Here is a 22701-nt window from a genome sequence, read left to right as displayed (position 1 = left end):
GAACCCCTGAGCGGCAGTGGGCTGAGCCGCTCAGCCTGCTGCTGGTCTGGGGTTCTGGCTGCCAGACCCTTCCCAGCTGGGGTCCCGGCCGCAGGCCCCACTCAGCCCACTGCCGGCCTAGGTGAACAGAACCCCAGACCAGCAGTGGGCCGGCGGCATAAGATCAACATTTTAATTTAATTTTAAATGCAGCTTCTAAAATATTTTGAAAATCTTGTTTATTTTACAATACAACTCTAGTTTAGTTATATAATATATAGACTTGTAGAGAGAGACCTTCTAAAAAACATTAAAATGTATTACTGGCACACGAAACCCTTAAATTAGAGTGAATAAATGAAGACTCAGCGCACCACTTCTGAAAGGTTGCTGACCCCTGTATTAGAGTTTAATTTAAGGAGATTTACTTAGCATGTTTTGACATGAGATATTGACAATTTGTGTTTTAACAGTTACACTTTTTAACTTTTTGAATCTGTGTCTACTGTGATAAAATAATTGTCTGACTAAAATATTGTCTGAACCCCCCCAATTTCCCACAACTGTGAACAATAATATTGATAACAACTGAAAGTGTGACAGTTTAAATAGATAAATTCTTACAAATTAATATTAATCTTATCTGTCAAAATTACATATTAAATCAAATGAATTCTGCCAAGCCTAAATATCACTCCTTGGACACGCAGTTCTGTCAGTTAATCAGAACAAGGGGGAGCTGATGGCCATGTGCAGCCCCAGTGACCCCCGCACACCAGCAGAGGGGGCTGATTGCAGGATCAGAGCTTTGTTGGGACATTTCTCACCAAAGCCCCCAGGGCTGGAACATTACGGGTGATCTGGCTCCAGCTCTGCAAACAGCCTGAGTCAGTTCCAGGAAGGGAAACACCCAATTGCTACTGCTGCAGGCGGGGCATATTTCTGAGCTCAGGAAAGTGAAACTAACCCTGTGACACTGTCCAGAGGGAGCCATGGCCACAGAAAACCCCGTGGAAAGTCTCCAGGAGGAAGCTACATGCCCCATCTGTCTGGAGTATTTTAAGGACCCTGTGATTATAGATTGTGGGCACCATTTCTGCCGAGCCTGCATCGCCCAGTGCTGGGAGGGATCGAATACAGACATCTCCTGCCCTCAGTGCAGAGAAACTGTGCAACAGGGAAACCTCAGGCCGAACAGGCGGCTGGCAAATGTTGTAGAAATAGCCAAACGGTTGAGTTTACAGGCAGCAAAGGAAGCAGGGGAGGAGAGGGTGTGCAGGAAACACCAGGAGACTCTGAAACTGTTCTGTGAAGAGGATCAAACCCCCATCTGTGTGGTGTGCGACAGATCCCGGGCTCACCGCGCTCACACGGTGGTTCCCATAGAGGAAGCTGCCCAGGAGTACGAGGTAGGGAATTGCTGTCAAGTTTAATGTAAGTTTAATTACAGGCTGATTTCACTGAAAGTTGCCTGTCACAGGTGTGATGCATCATTCAGCTCTGTAAAGCCTTCATTGTAGGGGAGATGCCACACTGTCAGATCACTCATTTTGTGATAGCAACAGAATCAGAATATCAAGTCTTGAAAGATACCTGCTGTGGGAAACTTTTCTCTGAGATTCTGAATGTTTTTCACACTCAGCTTCCACTGCTGAAATAAGGGGACTTTTTACACCACGGCCGGTGTTAACAATCAGTGAGGTTTAAATCACACGAGCTGCAGGCCAGTCTAGGTGAGTGTGTTACCTTCAGACTGGAGAACTGATCATTTAAATATCAACACTGTTAATTATTTCGTTCCCCCTGTGAGAGCGGAGAGGGAGAATTACAGCTCGGCACCATTTATTGCCAGTGACGCCTCCTTCCAGTGCCACAAGCGGGTGATGTTTGGGAGATGCCACCTCTTATTCCCCCCCAGTAAAGGAAGACCAGGCCCAGGGAGCCCAGCGGTGCCCAGGGGTAAATTCTAGCCCCATGAGGGGAGTCCGTCCCCAGGACCCCCTTGGAGCCAATCAGCAACTCCATCCTGTTTTGAACAATGTATCATTTGAACAGATCATGTGTCTCCTTTTGGAGATTCACATGGGGGGAGCTTATTTTGTGGGTGGAGCTTCAAAGAATTCAGCTACCTTTGCCCCTCCCCCATTCTGATCCTGGCTCATCCATGAAGCTGTTTTGCTGGATGCAAAGGCTGCTTTTCCGCCTCCTGTCTCTCACTAGCCCCTGCTGGCTCCATCGCTCACTGCTTCCCTGCAGCAGCACCGCAGGGGTGTCACCGAACAGCTCCCCAGGAGCTCACAGCAGCAGCCTGGGCCTTGGGCAGAGAAAGGGGAGAGAACTCGAGGGCTCAGAGAAAAGAGAAAAAGTGAAACGGGGAGATCTCAGCAGGCGGCTCCGGGGGGCTGCCAGGGGTGTTGCACAGAGCAGGGCTGATAGGGCAGGAGCACGTTGCTGTGCTGTGTGAATGACTCACACTCTGTCAAAGGGGAAGAGAGCCCTGGGTTATTACAGCTCTGGAGCAGTTATAATTATGGGTGGCACATTCCCCCAGACCGAGTGTTCCCGGTTCCTCACTGACCTCCAGCCACATCACAGCTTCACCCTGTGCAGTTAATGGGACTGCGCTGGCTCAGGTGCTCGGCTGCTGCCTGGGGGAGGCCACATGGGAGCCTGGACAGACGGGAGCACAGTGGGGTCTTGTTCCTGGCCTGGGTCTGGGTACAGAGCAGCGAGGTGCTGCCCCAACCTCTTCACTGGCACCGGCAGGAGGGATCGTTCAGAACCTTCTCAGCTGTTTCCCCTCTGGCCTGTGCTCAGTGATGTGCAGCTTTAGCTCAGACACAGGCTCTGAGAAGTCCTGAGTGTCTGCAGGGAGCAGAGCCCCTGCTCTGAGACTGGCATCTCTGCGCCCATGAGGCCTTTAAGGCCTGCAGAGCCCAGTCTGCTGCCTCCTTCCAGGGTATTTACTGCTTGTGTATGAAATGCCAATATGGACAGTGCTGTCCACCCATCGGACAGGCAGACTAATGGCTGTTTATCACACACTATGTCCCTGCAGGTGAAACTCCAGGGAGCCCTGGGCTCTCTGAGGAAGGAGCTGGAAGAGGCCCTGGCTGTGACGTCTAAAGAGGAGAAGAAAACCACAGAGTGGCAGGTGAGTGTCCAGGTTTATTCCTCCCTGAGCCCTTCCCCCTGCAGCGTTCCCAGGAGTGACGGGGCTGTAAAGCTCCAGGATGAGGTTATGAACCTGCTCTGGTTGTTTGCTCCGTTGCACACGCTTGGTGCCGGCCATGGGCAGCGCATGCCTCCAGCACTTGGGGAGGCCGGGCGTGAGTACCGGATCCTCCCCTGCGCTCGGATCATCACCCTGCCCACTGCTCCACCCCCATTTGGCCTCCTCTCCCCGAGGCCCCGCCCACGCTCCCCTCTTGCTCTGCCCCATGCCCGGCTCCCACTCAGACCCCTCCCCAGAGGCTCCCCGCTCACCGTTCAGTGTTGCAGCTCACTCCTCTCCCCTCCCCCAAAGCCCCCTCGCCTGCCGCTTGCTCCTTTCTCCCCCTTCTGTCTTAAGGGTGACTGATGGGGGAGGGCCCCCCCACAGCTGATGGGCAGCAAGTGGCGGGTGCTGTGGGCTTCGGGGGAAGAGCTGGAACAAGGGCTCCGGGCGGAGCGCAGGCAGCACTCCAAAGGCAGCAGGTCTGCAGCCTGCCCCCAAAGGGAGGGGCGCTGCATCCTGTTTGGGGAAACTCAGCCTCCCCAGGCCTATGGTACCTGCCATCCAGGGTGCTGGCAGCACCAGGCTATGTCTCTGGTGGGGATCTCAGCGCAGCAGCTCCTGTAGGCGGAGGAGGGGCAGTTCCTGGCCCCTGTACAGTGGTGCAGACCCACCCCTGAGATCTCTGATAGGGGCAAATTCTCAATATTGGGTGCAGTGTTTTCACTATTCCATGGGTCCTGTTTCCCTCCTGCAGATGGGGAGGGTGTGTCGGCTGCTACAGACATCAGTTTTCAGTGGCCTCCATGACAAAGCTCCGCAGCTTCTCTGCAGCCTGGAGGAAACAGATTGTTCCTTCTCGCTCTGCGCCCACCATCCCTGCAGTGAATCTGCCCAGTGCCTGGGCCAGACACTGGAGCGGGGAGGATGATTTGCCCCCCATGGGTGAGGTTCAGAGTCACTCAGCTGGCTGGGCTGGGGCCATGCTGGGAGCTGAGCTCTTCTGAACATCAAACCCAGTTGCGGGTGTGGAGCTCTGTGGAAAATCTGCCTCCAGGGTGCATCTACATGGCCCCAACAGCCAGCTGCAGGCTAGTCACTGAGTAACACCCAGGGGTCTGGATGGGCGTGTACAGCCTGTGCTGCTCCTGCGGCTTCATAGCTACGAGTACCCGAGCTAGCCAGATCAGAGCTACCCTGGGTGTGTCTACACACGGTGCTGTGTCACCTTCATTGCAGTGGGGACACCCCCTGAGTGAGCAGAGCCAGGGGCAGGTCAGTGTCAAGCCAGGTGCCGCTCGGCCACTTCACAGCCTCTGTTGCCATCACGTGGCCACTTCATCCCAGTCACCTGCTGCTGTCACTATGGCTTTACCTGTGCTTGTCTGTAGCCAGGTGATGAACCCATGGGAAAAAAAGTCTGTTCAGATTCAGCTGCCTCTTACAGTGAAATCCCTGCAGGGAGTTTGGGGGTGGGGGTGTGAGGAAGACGCCAGCAGCAGGGATGAGAGGAGAAGTAGGTGCCCCACTAGTCAGATAAAAATGGCCATTTACAAGAGCAGAAATGCTCAGAGCTGGGTGCCTCTGGTTCTGCTTCTGAAGCCGTATTTAGAGCCCAGTGGAAGTGGGCTGGTTTCCAGAGGACAGAACCGCAGCAGCTCCCACTGCTGCACCGGAAGTAGCTGCTGCTCAGTTCCTCAGACAATAGGGATTTAGGTGCACAACCATTAACACCCGGGTTTGAATGTGGCCCACAAAGTGCCCAGCTGGCGCCATGGAGGTGGCTGCACCTTGGGACAGTCACTGGGGTGGTTCTGAAACCGTTGATTATTGCCCAGTGAGAGCGAGTAACGTCCTACATCACCAGAGGTCACGGCCCCATGATCAGCGTCACTCGGCAGAGTAACTGCAGCCCCAGCAATGGAGAGACGAGGCCCCACAGGGGCGGGCCAGTCACCCACTGAGAGGGGCTGAGCCAGGTGGTGGGTATCCCCATGGGCGGGAGCAGGGCTGGGAGGTGACAGGCCCCCATGACAGATGCGCTGGCCGTGTCTGATGCGGGCAGATCTTAGGGATATGATAACGCTGCGCCACTCGAATTAGCTGTAGCTCAACAGCGCCCAGGGGCAGGAGGGGAAGGAAGCTGCAGGCCCACGGCCCTTTGCAGGGTCCAGGCCACATGCACAAAGCCTGGGGCGGGTGCCAGCAGAGGCTCCTGAGGGAGCTGGGCTTGTCAGGGCCGTACCCGAGTTGTCTGAGTGCCCTGTGGCTGCAGCGCTCCCAGGGGTGGGGTGGGGGTGGGGTGGGGGATGGATCGGTGTCCAAAGCCCATTGGCAGAGGGGCCCAGGGGTGCTGGAGGCTGCGCTGGGGACTCGGGTCAGCCGTGGCAGAGGCAGGAGGTGGAAGTTACAGCGCTCAAGCAGCTGCCTCTTCAGACACAGCCACTGAGCACAGCCCCTCCCCCACCACACAGGGATCCGGACAGACAGATGGGTCAGAGCCCTGCACAGGGAAGGGAGGGTGTCAGCGCAGGGCACAGACTGGTGGGGGGAAGGGCAGGGGCTCACGTACTGGGGTTTCGGGGGGGAGGGCTCTGGGGCAGGGGACAGGGGCGGGGGAAGCTGCTGAAACCACCGGCCATGTTGGCATCTCTGGGAGAGTGAGAGGGACTTTCCCCAACATCACTGCAGCCCGAGTCACACTGGGGGTTGGCTCCCCCCAGGGTCACCCAGCATCTCTGGGCTGAGCTGCAGGGGAGCTAGAGAGGCCAGTGCAGAGCAGCCAGCCCCTCCCCCAGCCAGGATCAGCACCGGCTCAGCATCGTTCCCACGGCTCCCTTCAGAGAGCAGGTGGGGACAGAGCTGGCATCAGCCAACCCTCTGCTCTGTGAGCCTAGAGGGCTCCCTAAAGGCTGTGATCCCAGGGGCACTGGGCACATGGGCATGGGGCACTCGGCCAGGCTGGGTGAGGCCATAGCCAGCCCTGACAATAGCCTGGGCGCCCAACACCCATGTGAGCCCCTGGATGGCACCCAAAGGACTATTAGCACCAGCCCTAGTCCTGAACTTTGCAGCCCCGGGAGCAGGTTGTCAAGGAAGGAGCATCGCCCACATCCTGCTGTGACGGCTCCCCTGGGTGTCTGAGTGCCCAGCACTGGGCACCCAAATCCCTCCATGGACGCCCAATTCAGCCCCCTGTAAATCTCTCCTGTTCCCTCGATTTCTCCCCACTCCACTGTGTCCATCCCATGCCACCTGCAATAACGCTGTGGCTTTACAAAGCACCCTAGACAACCCCTCTATGGAACTGGCCGTATTAACTCTGAACTAAAACAAACCCTTCATGGTACGTTTCCCAAAAAAGTAAATATCCTTACAAACCTGATACTGATCTAATATCTCCTGCTTCATAGTCAGAGGCCCAGTCTGTGTAACTCAACATCTGGCTCATGTTTTCTCTGTGCCTTTCCTATTTTTCTGTCTCAAGGGGAAAGTGAAAAATAAGAGGAAGATGATTGCAGGTGAATTTAACAAACTGCACACACTGCTGAGAGAGGAGGAGCAGCTGCTTCTGCAGAGCCTGGAGGAGGAGGAGAGGGAGACTCTGCAGAGACTAAGGGAAAATGTAACCAAACTCTCCCAGCAAAGCTCCTCTCTGCAGCAGCTGATCACAGAGCTAGAGAAGAAGTGTCAGCAACCAGTTATCGAGCTGCTAAAGGTGAGATAGCATCAAAATTCATCTCCACCCATCCAGAATTATAACTCAGATCCCTGGGTCTGGATCTGAACAATTAGAGTAAATGTGTTCTGTGGTTTACTGACAAACAGAACATCCGGCTAAGGGCTCCATCAGTTCCAAAATATCCCAGTTCATGTTAGAGGGGAATTCTCCTCATGGAGACCTAGTGAGGCCATGGGAGATGAAATGGATGATACAAGAATGATACTGAGCTGAACCCATCCCTGCTCTGACTCCAGAACATTGGACCCAACACAGGCGATAAACACAGAAACTGATGGGTTGGGTCCCTAGAAGGGAGAACCCTTTAGCTAAATTCCTGTCTCACCTACATAAATGAAACAAGTGTTAATGCAAAATGGTGTGTGAGATTTTACCACAAAACAGTGAAGCCTGGGAGGGTTGATCTATTTTCTAGATGAAAGTTTGATATCCGGAGTGAAACTCACACAGTTTTATGCACATTGTGTTAATACAGAACATTGATTCTCTTTTTTTCCTTCCAGGATGTGAAAAGCACATTGAGCAGGTGTGTTTCCTATGTTCATTGCTCCTATGTTCTTGGTGGTGGTTCTGGGATGCTGTATGTACAGAGCAGCTGAGTGATGATGGGACCTTTTCTTCATAGGAGTGAGAATGTGAAACTCCAGGAACCAGAAGCTGTTTCTACTGACCTGAAGAACGTGTATAAAATCTCCCTTCACATGAGGGAAGCGCTGCAGAGATTCGGAGGTGAGTGGATTCTACTGGGACATTCAGCTGTGTTGTGCCTGGGGATCTGGACAGAGCCTGGGACCCCAGGACACGCTTGCACCCAGCTGACAGGCTTGGAGCTGTGATAGCTGGAGGCTGATGCACTCAGTGGTGGGCAGTTTGCCTGCTACTTACAGCCACCTGCTGGTACTTGCCCAGGTGTCTGACCAGGCCCCGTCACTCTGACATCCTGACCCCTCCATGGCTGAGTTACTGGGTGTCCCTGAGCCAGGTGCTGTGAGGCCTGGACTGGGCCCATCATGCTGGGAGCTGCACAGATGGGTAACGTATGACGTGTCTGTGCCTCTCCTGGGATATATGGGGGCTGCATTGTGTGGCCACCGCTCAGCACTGCCCCAGACCCCATTAGCCAAGGCTGGCCGAGCTTTCTGAGCTGGAGGAGGGGCCAGTCTGGCTGCTGTGGTCTGAGCTGGGCCGTGTGTTACTGGGTAACAAGCTGAATCCTACGGGCCCCTCGTCTGCTCTGAGCACAGTCCAGTGTGAGGTTGGGTCAGAGGTTTGCTGCTTAGTGAGTGAGACTCACTCACAAGTGTTTGACCCTGTCACAACGGCTGAGCATGAGCTGCCCCTGTCCAAACCCCTCCCACAACCCCAGCACGGAGACCGGGGGCAAAGGCAGAAACCTGACAGCGAGGAGAGACAGAGAAGCAGCTAAGGCAGAGGAGAGGGGGGTGGGAAGGTTCAGTGAGCTCGGTCTGTGATTGTTGAACTGGCTCATTCCTCCTACCCCGCCCCCCCGCTCCTCTCCTCCCACCCACCCCCAGCAGGGGCAGTCGAAGGGGCCAAGCTGGGTGTGTCTGTCCCGGCCGATGGAGGCTGCGCAGTCGGTGCTGGCTGCAGGGGCAGGATCTCAGGGCTCTGGGGAGCAGGAACCCCAGGCTGTGGGGGAAGCAGCTTCCTCTCTGTGACTGGCTGGAGCCAGCACATCCCTGCTCCCCTCCCCATTCACTGCCCCCAGCCCAGCACAGCCTGTGCCCACTGGGCCCTGAACCCGGCTGGGCTCTGGGCCATTCCACACCCCTGGCCCCTGAGCCTGTCGGGATCCTGAGCCAGTCAGCTCAGTGCCTCGTTCTACGGGATCACCAGCCCCTGGGGAGCCTCCTGTCAGCCCCCCAGAAGCCCCTTCCTGGGCAGGGTCCCAGGCCCTGAGTCACTCGCTGGCTGCTCCAGGCTGGCCAGGCCCAGGGTCTCCAGCAGGGCTGTTGGTGCTGGCACCGCGCTCGCTGCCAGAGCTCCCAGCCCCTGACCCAGCCCGGCCTGTTGTCCCAGCGCTGACCCCTCCCCTGCGGGAGGGGACGCTGCTGCTCTCAGTGGCTGAGCCCCTCTCTCTGCCGCTGCCTCTGCTGCTGTGCTCGCAGGCTCAGCCCGTGCCAGGGCCAATGCGGCTGCTGGGGCTGCTCCTTCCCTCGGCACCTGGGTTCTCTGTGTCTGGGGCAAATGGCGGGTGGCTGGGCAGGGACCTGCTCAGAGACACACGCCCTGAGCTGCTCCCAGAGGGCAGAGACCAGCCAGGGCTGGGCAGCAAAGTGCCACCATGCTGGGATTAACCCTTTCCTTCCCCCCACCCCAGCAGCCCCGGCCGGTCAGTGCCACTCGACTGCCTGTGCTCTGACCCCAGGGACCCGGGTCCAGCAGCTCAGGGGAGTCACTGGGGGAATGTGTGTGTCAGAGTAACCAGGGCTCCCTGAGCCCCAGGGTCCCAGTGTGCAATAGGGAAGGCCCCGCGCTGTCATGCAGATCTTAGGGGCTGGGCAATGAGTGTTGTTATTGATACCCTGAAATGGCTGAGGCTGGTATCTTGGCAAGCATCTTGCCTCAATTTATCCTCTTCAGCACTCCTTAAATTACACCTCACAGTCCAAAAAATCTGAGAGAAAAGTCCCCTCCTAGGGTCCGCTCTGAGTCCAAGTAAACCCCGAAATAAAATCTTTTCCCTCACTCTGCTCCAGCCTCCAGCTCTCACTGCTGCTCCTCACTGTCCTCAAGTCAGGAGCCCTCAGTCCTTCCCGGAGCTGGGCTTGGATTAGTTTCCATCGTGGAATCAGATGACTCCAGCCCTCCCTTCTGGAGCTGGGTCATTTCAGACTGTGCCTTTATTCTCTGCATCCAGTTTCTCCAGCCGGGGGCAGCTCTCCAGGGTTCTGTCCTGCTCCAGCTGCTGTTGTCATTGTCATCTCTGGCAGCTCCTCCCCCTTAGGGGAGCTCCTCTGCCTAGGACAGTGGTCGCCAAACGTTTTTGGTCATGTCCTTCCTTACCTGGTTTGCGCCCCCACCCTGGGAGCTGCTGTCAGGAACTGGGCCAGGAACGGGGCTCCAGTTGGGGCCAGAAGCTGGGGGCCATGGCTGGGAGTGGACCCGCAGTTTGGGCCGGGAGCAGGGGGCTTCGGCCGGGGGCTGAACCATGTTTGGGGCTGGGACTGCAGCTGGGTTCTCAGCCTGCAGCAGGGCCGGGAGTGGGTGGCTGAAGTCGGGGCCGGAGATGCAGCTGGGGCTGAGGGTGGGGCCGGAGGCAGAGCAGGTCTGGGTGACGTTCCCTTCCCGCCACCCGTGGCGGCTGGTCCAGGCCCTGTCAGGCCCCCCAAATATTCTTCCACACCCGTGAGGGGGGCACAATCCACAGTTTGGGGAGCACTGCTCTAGGGGACCCCTTCCAGGCTCCTTGCTCTGGTGAGCTCTCCTGGGAGCTCCTCTCCTCAGCAGCTTCCTGTCCCTGGGATCCCTTCAGCTGAGCCCTGGTTACCCTTTATCAGCCTCATTAGCTGTTTCGCTGCCGACTAGCCACCTAGGGATTTAATTACTTCCAGGTTGGTCTGTGTTGTCTCATTCTCCCTTACAGGGGCCTGTCACAGGTCACCTGGTCCCTGAGTCCCTTAAAAGGACCAGCCCTTGTGATACATTTCCCCCCACCCCCAGAGCCAACCTGTATTCAAAGGGAGGCTTGACTATGGCTGACACTTGGTTATGTTCTGCTAGAAAAGTTTCAAACTCCAGGGAAGTAAATTGGTGGCCACTTCCAGGAGCTGCATGGACCTAGGGAGGCAGGGAGCCTGCCTTAGCCTCAGGCCCCCGCTGCGCCACTGACCAGACTTTTAATGTCCCAGTTGGTGGTGCCAACCGGAGGCGCCAGTGTCCCTTTTCGACCAGGCGTTCCAATAAAAAAACAGACGCCTGGTACCCTATGGACAGGTGCCAACCCTAGGTCCTGTCCACATGGCCCAGTAACACCCTGCTGAGCCGGGTACAGGCAGCCACATGCCAGCCCAGGCCCCTGGCAGGGACGCTGAGCTGCCAGCTGCCATGGTCACTAACAGTGTTAACTCTGTCACGTGCCACTCACCAGGCTTAGAGCCCCCAGGGCCCAGCCCCAGGAACTGCTGTAACCTAGAACCAGAGCAATGCAGGGCTCTAAGGGCCCTCGAGAGGTCACCTAGTCCAGCCCCCCACGCTAGGTCAGGGACTAGACCATCCCTGGTCGGGATTTGCCAAACCTGTTCTTACAAACCTCCAGTGACGGGGATCCCACAACCTCCCTTGGAGCCGGGTCCAGAGCTTCACTGCCCTGGGAATTAGAAAGTGTTTCCTCATCTCCAGCCTCAACCTCCCTTGCTGCAGATTGTGCCCGTTTCTCCATGGACAGGCCCTCGCCCTGCCCGCTGGGGCACTGGCTGTGTCTCCAAGCCTGAGCATCGCTGGTATCGCACTGAATGGCTGGGACTGCCAGGCTCAGAGTCCAGTTCCCAGTGGACAGGAGCTCACATCATAACTCACTTTAACGACAGGCTCACCAGCCATCTCCGCAGGGAGGCCAAGGCCTGAACGGGCTACAGGGATGATTCCTCCCCAGGGAGAGGCTCCGGCAGATGTCAGGGCTGAGCCATGTTGGCAGGACAGTGGGGGTCTGACACGGCCTCTGTTTCCTGATACCCTCGATACACAGAGCTCCAGCACCCGGGGTGTAAAACCCAATTTGGCTTTGGCTACACTTGCAGATTTGCAGCGCTGCAGCAGGGTGTGAAAAAACACCCTCTCCAGCGCTGCAAATTGCAGTGCTGCAAAGCGCCAGTGTGGTCAAAGCCTCAGCGCTGGGAGCGCGGCTCCCAGCGCTGTACCCTAATCCCCATAGGGAGGTGGAGTACGGACAGCGCTGGCGCTCTGACCACACTCGCACTTCAAGTGTAGCCAAAGCCTTTGTATCCCCAGCACCGAACTCACTGACACTGTCCCAAGGGTCCTCTCCTACTGGAGTTGGGGAGTGAGTAAGGGGCACTGGAAGAGAGGGGCCAGGGGGCCATGGCCCCATCACTTTTACCAATGGGAGGGCTGTTCCCTCCCATTTTTTACCAGCTGTAAGAGTGAGCGACACTGGGGGAGGGGGCCAAGAGGAGAGCCCAGGGGGTCAGGGTGTTGGGGAAGAGGTGGTGTGAAGGCAGGGGCTCAGAAAGAAGGGGCAGTGTGAGAGCGAGGGTTCAGGGGTGCGGGGACAGGAGCTCAGGGAGAAGGGTTGGCACGAGTGGGTGACCCCTCTACTCTGAGGGAGCTTCCATCACTCCTGGGGAGAGCACCATCCTGGATCCTGATCCACGGGCGCATCTGTGTATTTGCCGGGTGCCCAGAGCTCTCTGTGTGGAGACACTTTCACGCTCACCCAGGAACCTGTGCTGGGAGGCCCCACTGCCCAGGAGGCCGAGGGCTCTCACTCCCCTGCCCTGGGGGTGAAGGGAGGGGCCCTGGGGCTGCTGTTCCCCGTCCCAGGAAGGGGGTGAAGGGGATGTGGACACAGACAATGTCCCCTCTTGCACTGTGAGGGGCAGACCTGGCTCCACCCTGGACTTCAGAGCCTGAGCTCCAACCAGAACCTGAAAATCTATGCGGCTATTTTTAATTCCCAAGAGGGAGCCCCGCAAGCCTGAATCTGTCCACCCCGTTACAAGACTCGCTGCTGCAGGCTGTGTAGAAGGACCCAAAGTGTCTCCAGAGTCTGAGTGTGAAAGTTCCCAGCATGTCTGACCCAGGGCTGGTTAATGGGAGCGGGGGGGGGGCGGTGGGTGGGGAGGTGGCTGGCACAGTCGTTAGATGGAGACACCTGAGCCCCTGGGTCTCTGAGATGGTCTCTGTGACTGTTATCCGCTCTGGGAGATGCCCAGGTGCAGCTGCAGAGGGTCTGTGCCACTAGCATCATCCATGGGACAAATGGCTCTGGGCAGAGAGTTCAGGCTGGAGCCGAGTCTCCATTTTCAGCCTGATTTGTGGGGGTGAGATCAGGGGCCCAGGGGGCATTTGTCTGCAAAGGGCAAATTAAACAGCAGCTCTGGAGTGTTTCATCGCTGATGTCCTGAGCCTGGCCTGCCTGTAACTGCGTTTCTGGGGATGTTGACAGTCTCTCACTGCAGGTCACTGGTATTGGGGCTCCTAAGTTGCTCAGACAGGTTTGCAGTGGCGCTGGGTGAAATGTTTTGGAGAAATAGTTTATTTGCTTCAAAATTATATTTTGGGTCAAGAGAAACTATTCGTGAATCCATGTCGGGTTTGCTGACTGGTTTCAATGAACAGAAAAAGGTGCTGCCTCTTCCCTTGTAGCCTTTAGCCCAGTGGCTGGGCCCTCAGCTGGGAGCCCCAGGTTCAGTCCCCCCGTGTGATGCCATGAGGGCTTGAACCACTGGGCTCCAGGTGTCTGATGACGTCCCCCTGTGTCTAAACACTGCCATGGGCACTGGGCCAGAGCGTGGGGGTGAGAATGACTCTGCAGCCCTGTGGGTCGGGCCCCCACCTGGATGCCCAGAGTCCAGCTCCCCTGCTCCAGTGACCCTGTAATTATTGATCCATAACCCCAGTGAGGGGAGGGGTTACGGCCCCTGGCCCAGCAGTGTCTCAGCCATGTCTGCCGGGGTTTCCTTGCACTGATGTAGCTGCACCGGTGCAAACCTCTAGTGCAGACGCGCTGTGCAGGTGTGAACTGGGACTGGTCCCCGGTGCAGTTTCTCCAGATGGAGGGGGCAGTAAGTGGGGAAATGCCCCTCCCCTCCCCACTGCCCTGGCCTCATTAGCAACAGCCCATTAGTGCACATTTATACCCCCCCCCCGAATCTTCCACTGTAATGCCCCCCAAGTGAGCCCAATCCAGACAACTGCCCCCGTGGGGGTGGGGCTGGGCCTGGCGAGGGGAGGGGCTGGCTGTGGGGTTTTCCCAGATGGAAGGTGGGGCCTGTGGGGCCTGCCGGCATGGAGAGTCCCAGCTGCTCCCCCTGGGACAGGGCTGCACCCCCAGTGTGTGTGGGGACAGCACCGACCTGCTCTGAGCGAGAAACCAACCACACATGGCCCGAAAGCAACAGAGATTCTCTGGGGCCTGCCTCTGCCTCACCCCTCTCTGGCACCCGCCCCTCCCTTACCCTTCCCTCACCCCTGTGAGGGACCCTGGACCCTGCGTCTATTCTGACCCCTCACCACCATCCCTCCCGCTCTTCTCACTCCCTTTCTGCTCCCCTGGGCCCCTGCCCCTCTACTCCCACTTTGCCTCCCTGGCTCATGCCCCTGCCCTCCACCCATCTCTGCCCCGTTGGAGCAGCCCATCCCTTCTCCCCCTGCCATCCTGGCATCTGCCCCTCTCCCCAAACATCCTCTGCACCCTGGAGCCCACCCATCACTTCACACCCCCGCTATGTCCTGGCATCCACCTCTCCCCTTTCCCTCCTCTGTGCCATGTCTCCCACCCCACCCCTCACCCCAATCTGCTTCCCTAGTGCCTACCACTGCCATCACTGTCCCCACCCGCTGATGGCCACCCCTCACCCTCCTCTGCTGTCCTGGCTTTCGCCCTTCTTACTCCCCTCAGCCCTCCTGACTCCTGCCCCTGTCCCCACCCTCTCTGACCCCTGGCACCCGCCCCTTCCCTCACCCCCCTGTGCCCACCCCTCCTCTAGCCCCACTCTGACCCCTGGCACCTGCCTCTCCCCAATCCCCTCTCCTAGCACCTCCCTCGACCCACCTGCCCTACCTCTCACCCCTCTCTGCCCCCTGGTGCTTGTCCCTCTCCTCCTCTGCCCTCCCTGTGCCTGCCCTTCTGCTCAGCCCCCTCAATGCCCTGGCACCTGCCCTTCCCCTTCCCCACGCACCCTCCTGCTGCCCCTTCCCTCCTCCTGCCCCCCAACACCTGACCCTCCCCTTATCCCCTAACTTCCTGGTGCCCAGCCCCTCCCCATCCTCTGCCCCACTGACCCTGCTCTCCTCTCGCCCCTCTGCCACCATCCCCCATGCCACCTTCTCTTTATTTCTCACCACTGACCCTCCCCTCCCCCTCTGGCTCCATGACACCTGCACCCCTCACCACCCCTCCAGTCCCCTGGTGCCAGCTCCTCCTCTGCCCCAAGTCCCAGCTCTACCCTGGCCCCATCTGCCTCCCTGGTGCCTGCTGTTTCCTTTGCCCCCTCTGCCTGCCTGGTGCAAGTCCCTTCCCTCGCCCCCCTTTGGGACCCCTGGTCTCAGCCCTTCCCCTCACCTCAGCACTGCCCCACCCCTCCCCTCCCCCTCTCCTAACCTCTGGGCCCCACCCTCCCTTCATCCTCCCTCTGCCACCCTGGTGCCCACATCTCCCTGCACACGCCTCTGCCCCACTATGGCCTGCCCTTCTCCACACCCCTCTCTCTGCCCCCCTTCTGCTCACTTGCTCCCTAACCCCCCATTCTGCCCCTTTGGCACTAATGCCTGTTCATTCGCTCCCCCCCCCCATGGTTCCACCTCCCCACTCCTCATCATCTCACCCCCTGGCAGCTCACCCTGCCCTTGATTTCCCCTGCCCCATTGGCGCCCCCCCATTCCCTCACGCCCCTCTGCCCCCTGGTGCCTGCCCCTTCCCTTGCTCTCTGCTGCCTCCTGGGGTCCATCCCCTTCTTCTGCCCTGGTGCCCACCCCTCCCTCACCCCCTGCAGCCCCCTGGAACCTGCCCTTCCCTTCACACCCCTGTCCTCCTGGTGCCCCTTCCTTCCCTTATCACCCCTTAGCCCTTGTGCCTCCCCACCCCTATGTCCCTCCCTCCCCCTCTCTGCTCCTGTCACCTCCCCCTCCCCTTTCCTCTCCCAGCATCAGTCTGTCACCTCCCCTCCCCCGCCTCCCCTGACACCTTCCCACCCCTCCCCTGCTCCTCCTGCCCTTCCCCCTCATTGTCTCCTCACAGGCAGAGAGGCCCTGACTCCCCTCAGGCAACAACCCCTCCCCCCCGCCCCAGTGATTAACGGGGACGCAGGTTAATTTCCCTTTGATCCCAGTGACCAGCCCCTGCCCCCGGCCCTGACTCTGTGACTCTCTCCCCAGTGGACGTGACTCTGGATCCAGACACGGCAAATCCCAACCTCGTCCTGTCTGAGGATCGGAAACGTGTGAGACTCGGAGACAAACGCCAGGATCTGCCCAACAACCCTGAGAGATTTGATGGTTGTGTCTGTGTCCTGGGCGCTGAGGGGTTCGTGGGCGGGAGGTGTTACTGGGAGATGGAGGTGGGAGACAAGACAGGCTGGGCTCTGGGGGTTTGTAGGGAATCTGTGAGCAGGAAGGGGAAGGTCACAGCCACACCTGGGAATGGATACTGGGTCGTGTGGCTGGAGGAAGGGGAATATAAGGTCAACACCTCCCCCCCGGCCCCCCTCCCCGTGAGCGTCAGGCCCAGCCAGGTGGGGATTTTCCTGGACTATGAGGTGGGCGAGGTCTCGTTTTACAATGTGACTGACAGGTCCCATCTCTTCACTTTCACTGACACCTTCTCCGGGAAGCTTCGTCCTTATTTCTATCCTGGTCTCAACCCTGGAGTTACAAACGCGGCTCCCCTGATAATCTGCCCGGTCCCAGCTCAGGCCGGAGGGAATCTCTGTCCCTGACCGTGACCCCACGGCACAGACTGGCCCCTCCCAGCCCTGCTGCTCTTCCCCCCCCCAGAGGTGGGGGCCAGTTACTGCAGCAACTGGTCTTTCTGTGCTGACCGGACGCTGCCAGTTTCCCTTTTCAACTGGAGGTTCCAGTTGAAAACCAGACACCTGGGAACCCCCAGCCCCCACCTTTTCCCGTCCCCTGCCCCAGGGGTAGCAGATGGGGGTGGATGGGGTCGTTCACTCCTGTCAGAATTTTTTACCCCTGTGAAATCTCAGTGTAAAATATGAAAGAAAGAAGATAATTTTAATTTAGAAAATATTATTGTAACAAGGTGTAAATACAAGAATATTTTAATTTACATTTCAACAGTATTTCAGAAAACAAGCATCTAAATATATTTGTAGAAATGTAATTATTTACATTTTTTTTATCTTTGCCTCAAATCTATAGTGAAGTTTAACTTCTCTAAATAACGTCATTTGTATTTCAATTGTGGGATTTCAAGAAATCCAAAATATTTATCTTAACAAAATAAACATTAAATTGTAAGACTGGGTTGTTCAGTTACAATGTACATGTGTCATAAACATCACAACTACACACATGTGCAGCTGGTCTCTCCCTCTCCCCCCCACCCTTATTGTCTTGACTGGTTCTCTCTGGCAGGCAGGGCACATACACCCACCTCCTGCTCTTCATCTTTGAAAATTAATAGTTGAAAAAATGATAGAATTAATTAAGCAATATATTTAAGTTAACTCACACAAAATTCTCAAATAATCTTTGAACCTCTGTCAGCATTAATTCATGTGATTTTTAACTTTCTATCTACATCTAATTGGTAATCAAGATATGACCCTTCCTTTCTTTTTCTTACATCAATTAACAAAACATGGTCCCCAACCTCATATGCTCTCTTCCTATTGATGGAAATCTCTTCTACAATCTCCAGTTTTTAGTTTATTTTTCTTTAGACATATTATTTGCAGACAATGTACTGTCATTGTCCACTGTTGATTTTGGTGTACTGCCAGGCTCTTCATGTTCTTGGTTATAAGCACACAACAAATGTAGTTTGATAAACAAATAGAGAAGGGGTTGTATTCCTTTACTCAATCATCACACATTAACTTAACTGTATTAAAGACGCCGGCACTTAATGACACATAACATAAAATTTGGTGAAGCTTTTTGGCAAACCTTCCTTCTCAGACATAAATCACTCGAAAGGGTGATATTTTTGTTGTCATGTGAGGTTTAGAGTACAAAGAAAATAAAGTTTCTCCAGGAAATTCATCACAATTCCTCTGGGTTCTGTCCACCACTTTCTCTAAAGCTCTGTAAAAATAGTGACTGACTGATCTAATTCCTTGAAATTAGCTGTTGAACCTAATTTCTTGAAGATCTAGCTGAGCAGAATCTGAGGGGAGGCACATCACATGGCATTGCTAGGACTCCTTTTTGTTTTAATCTTGATGCGTTATGAACATTTTCAATGTAATAATTCAGTTTTGAAGATTTATTCATACTATGCCATCCATGGCAGAGTGCTCTAAATGTACCTTGATTAATTGAAAATAAATACCCTAAAATTATATTTATTGGATTCATTTGTGCTTTTTATCCAGTCTACTGTTGTCTAGGTGGCATGAGCTCCTGAAGCTATAGGGTAATATACAACATGCTTTTTACTATCTGACAAGACACAAAAATGTGTTGTCACTCAGAATTTGCAGCATGAAGTCTCATGAAGAGATTGCAGGCAATGTTCATTTTTAAATTTCTAACTGTGAATGGGCTCCCCCATCAGTTCCTGCAACCCCTGGCTGGCAGAGCTCTGTGTGAATGAAGCAGCATTCAGTCTGCCAGGGAACTTCCACCAAGCATCTTTTATAACTTTTTATGGTGCATCACAAGATAGCAGTAGTTACAAGGAGCCCCTTCCTGCTCCAATTGGGAATTTTATACTGCTGCTTTCTTCTCAGCACTGAGCTAGTGACCTCATCAGGCTCCCTACAGGTGCAAGTGATCCCCTCTGCCCTTCCAAACCCAAACTGCTCAGTCCCTCCTATTCTAGCTGCACCCGGTGCCCTGGGTGCTCTCAGTGACCAGGGTGCTGGCTTCCAAAGGGCTCAGTTCGTAACTGCTAACAGCCCCCATCACACGGCTACGAGTGTGTAATTGACCATATAGTGAAAATGTAAGCTGTTACCTCATGCTTCAATTCAGAACCTAGATCTGCCCGTATCTGCTCTGCATAGCCATGTTGATATCTAATTTTACATGTCTTCTTTGCCACCTCATGTGCTGTCATAGTTCTAAGTGGAAATTCTTCTACTTCTTTTGAAAAATCATCTGTAGCTGTCAGTACATACCGGTATCGCGTCTGTGGTACTGGATAGAGCCCAATCAAATTTGTTCTCAGCAGTTCCCAGGGTTTAACAACCTATGTGCAAGAACACAGGCTTGATTTATCATTTAGATCTTTCCTATGACATTTTTATTAAAATCCCATATATAGTAAGCAAAGTAAACATTATAATGTGGTTTCTATAATAGTTGATGTCTCCACACAGTCAGAATCTAACTTTTGGTGTTTTTCAGACATAAATAAATACAGGCCAAACTTCCGCAACTGAAAACTTGCATAAATATGCTGTCACTGTGCCAGCACAGCAGGCAGGCTTTATTGTGCAGCAATAATAAATACAGATAATGATAAACAATTAGCTTGGCTAATATTTAAAAAAACTTCAGATGTATTTAACATGGGGAAAGATGCAAAATGTTTGATTTAATGGGAAGCCATCCGCTCAGGTCCACTTCATTGCAGGAGTTGTAAAGTTAAGTCCAATCCAAGCAGGACATTTGCCTGGCATGATATTCTGTATGAACTCCTGCAAAGCATATGACAGAGACAGCAGGGTGACCAGAACCTACTGTAACTCCCTGGGTTCTCTGCTGTCTTTCCAATGAAACCAGAGCACTCAAGGTTCTCCTTGGAGATCTAAGAGAGACTCAACCAAGCAATGGAAACACAAACTGCCTGATGGAACCAGCACAGGATAATTGAAAGGGCCTCAAATGCCACAGCTCTGGACAGTTTCTTGTCCCTGAAGAAGTCAACCCTATTTTAATCTACAGTCTGCACACTAAGAATTTCTGACTTGCCCAGCAAGGCAGAAATAGACCCCAGGTCTCCTGATTCTTAGTCCAGTGCCATAATCATTAGACCCTTCTGACTCCCGCAGAACATGGTTTCTTTACACCCTCCGTTCTGGGCCAAGGGGCATTCCCTCCAGACGTGTCCCATCTCCTGGCAGAGGTAGCACCGGGCCTCCCCCGTGGAATAATGCACCCAGTAGTGGTCTCCATGGTAGGGGATGAGGAAGAACCCCTCGAGCGCGTCTCCATCACACGCCGCCGGCGGCAGTTGAAGCTGCACCTGCTGGCGGAACGAGAGGATGTGATGGAGGGTGGGGTCTTTGCAGCCCAATGGAAGAGGGCTGATAACAGAGATTGGTCGCCCCAGGGTAGAAAGCAGAGGCAGCATTGGGCAGGAAGGGAGGGACGGAGATCAGGACTAACTGGACACCCAGGTATTCCAACGGCTCCAGGGGGCCAAACACCCCCCCCCCCACCAGGCCCTTCTCCACCGGCTCCTGAGCAGCTAGTAGCAGTGCAGAATAGGAGATGTCCTATCACATTGAGCCATATCAGATTATGACATAATATTCTATTTGATTGGTATTTTTTTCTTTTGAAATTGTTAAGAGCAGCAACTACTTAGCTCAGACTGAAGCATCTCATCTAATTTTCTAGATCACAGTGTCTCCTCTTTGTGTACGACGAGACAGTTTAATGCACTGTGACAAACAGGAGATGCTCTTGTTTTGCACCCCCTGCTGCTGGCTGACTTTCTCCATCCCCTGGCAATAAGACAGACTCTTGTTTTCACAGCCAGTCGATCGCCCTAATGTCATCACCCTGCCTGCTGGCTGGGCAGGGTAACTCCTCAGGTCACCACCCTCTCCAGCCTGCCTTGGGCTTGGAGAGTGAGGAGGAGGGCGAGGGACATCTGCTGACCCTGAACATCCGCCATCCATCCTACCATCACCTACAGCAAGTGAGTGGCATTAGGGTTCCTCGGTGGCTTCCCCTTTCTGTCTGGAGAGTGGCAGAAAGAGGGGGAGAGAACATCTCCAAAGGGGGATTTCATTTGCAAACAGCCCCCAAGAGCCCCTCACTCTCAGACTGGGCAGAGGCTTCTCCAGAGCCGTCTCCAGTGTGTTTGGAAAGGTTCCAGCAGTGGGGCTCCCAGCCCTTCTGTCATAGGTTTATTCCCCACTTTGAACTTTAGCGTCCACAAGATGGGGACCTGCATGGACTCCTCTAAACTAAAATCCTAGTTTAGATCTGGTAAAGCTGCCACCAACCAAAAATATAGTGTTTTGGTACACTTTCCATTCCTCCCAAACCTTCCCTGGGAACACAGATCCAAACTCCTTGAATCTTAACACAAAGGGAAATAATCCATTCCCCCCACCTTCTTCCCCCTCCCTTCCCCTAGTCCTTGGGAGAGATCACCTGGATTCAAATTCCTTGAACCAAACAAAGAGGGATTCCCTATCCCCCTTCCCTTCCCCTGAAAATCCAAACAAGGGAAGAAATCAATCAGATTCTAAAAAGAAAAGGATTTTATTAAAAGAAAGAAAGTAAGTACACTATCTCTGTAAGACCAGGATGAAAAATATACAGGGTCTATCTTATAAACCTAGAGAGTGTTTCCCCCCCTCCTTTCTCAGAATAATCAAAGTAACAGCAAACAGAAATAAAGATATTTCTTCAGCAAACACACAGTTGCAAATGCAGAAATTAATTATAAGACTAAACCACCTTTCTAATACTCACTATAATGAATAGAAGAAAATACTTCAGGAAAACTGGGAGAGCTTGAAGATATGTCTGGGCTCTCTTAGATCCAAAGAGAGAACGAAGACCCAACAAAGAACACAGACAAAGACTTCCCTCCACAGAGATTTGAAATTATCTTGTCCCTTGATTGGTCCTCTGGTCAGGTGTTCATCGGGTTACTGAGCTTGTTAACCCTTTACAGGTAAAAGAGACCTTAACCCTTAACTATCTGTTTATGACACGCCCCCCAAATCGCAGACAGTGGGGGAACCACTGGTGGTGATTTCTCCCTAGAACTTTAAAATAAACAGATTAATAAAACACTGCACCATTACATATACTAAGTATGTAAACAACAAGATTTTTCACATTTCAAGAACACTTTTTAACCATTTGATTTTGGGAAACTTTCACGAGAGAGTGCATCAGCTACTTTGATCTGTTGCCACTGTAAACGTTCCAGGGTGGTGGAGAGGTTCACCTCTTCCACGCCACCATCACTTTTGCCTTTGTAGTAGACATCTTCAGGCCACTCAACGTCATCTCCTCCCTGGGCTATAAACTGAGAAACCTTTAAGTCTCTGGAGTAAAAGGGCTTTAGAGAATTAACATGGTACACTTTAGGCTTTAGGGTTGAGATGGGGGATGCTATGAGATAGTTGACAGCTCCCAGGTGCTCTTGGACTGTGAATGGCCTTTCCCATGATTCCTCCATCTTATGGGCCTGTAGCGCCTTTAAGACCATAACCTGGTCCCCTACTTTGAAGGAACGCTCTCTGGTATGTTTATCATACCAAGCCTTTTGCTTGGTGCCGGCCATGGGCAGTGCATGCCTCCGGCATTTGGGGATGCCAGGCATGAGTGCCAGAAACTCCCTGGTACCCAGATCATCACCCTGCCCACTGCTCCACCCCATTTGTCCTCCTCTCCCTGAGGCCCCACCCATGTGCCGCTCCTGCTCTGCCCCATGCCCGGCTCCCACTCAGCCCTCTCCCCAGAGGCTCCCCGCTCACCGTTCACTGTTGCAGCTCGCTCCTCTCCCCCACCCCCTCCCCCAAGTCCCCCTTGCCTGCCGCTTGCTCCTGTCTGCCCCCTCCTGCCTTAAGGGTGAGTGATGGTGGGGAGGGACGGAGAGGAGCAATTGGTGCCCCCCTGCCCCAGCTGACGGGCTCCCTAAAGGCTGCGATCCCAGGGCACTGGGCACATGGGCATGGGGCACTCA

General features: G+C 54.5%; 1 protein-coding gene across 1 annotated transcript; it reads left to right on the top strand.

Moving 5' to 3' along the window:
* The first annotated feature begins 828 nt into the window (after window positions 1-828).
* Window positions 829-16703, top strand: LOC123345968 (E3 ubiquitin-protein ligase TRIM39-like). The gene is made up of 6 exons (XM_044983107.1): window positions 829-1388; window positions 3038-3133; window positions 6681-6911; window positions 7439-7461; window positions 7561-7664; window positions 16014-16703. The coding sequence occupies exons 1-6, from the start codon at window positions 972-974 to the stop codon at window positions 16571-16573; spliced, it is 1431 nt and encodes a 476-aa protein (XP_044839042.1). The 5' UTR covers window positions 829-971; the 3' UTR covers window positions 16574-16703.
* Window positions 16704-22701: the final 5998 nt, after the last annotated feature.

This window comes from Mauremys mutica, chromosome 12 (genome assembly GCF_020497125.1).
Source record: "Mauremys mutica isolate MM-2020 ecotype Southern chromosome 12, ASM2049712v1, whole genome shotgun sequence".
NCBI lineage: Eukaryota > Metazoa > Chordata > Testudines > Geoemydidae > Mauremys > Mauremys mutica.
The sequence above is the reverse complement of the archived record's forward strand: the minus strand, read 5'-3'. Positions and strand labels throughout refer to the sequence as shown.

What these genes read in the sequence shown, in the direction of transcription:
- LOC123345968 (XM_044983107.1), top strand. Translation starts at nt 972, where the DNA reads ATGGCCACAGAAAACCCCGTGGAAAGTCTCCAGGAGGAAGCTACATGC. An exon ending in CAGTTATCGAGCTGCTAAAG is followed by an intron (nt 6,912 to 7,438) that starts GTGAGATAGCAT and finishes TTTTCCTTCCAG; the next exon opens with GATGTGAAAAGCACATTGAG. An exon ending in AGCGCTGCAGAGATTCGGAG is followed by an intron (nt 7,665 to 16,013) that starts GTGAGTGGATTC and finishes CTCTCTCCCCAG; the next exon opens with TGGACGTGACTCTGGATCCA.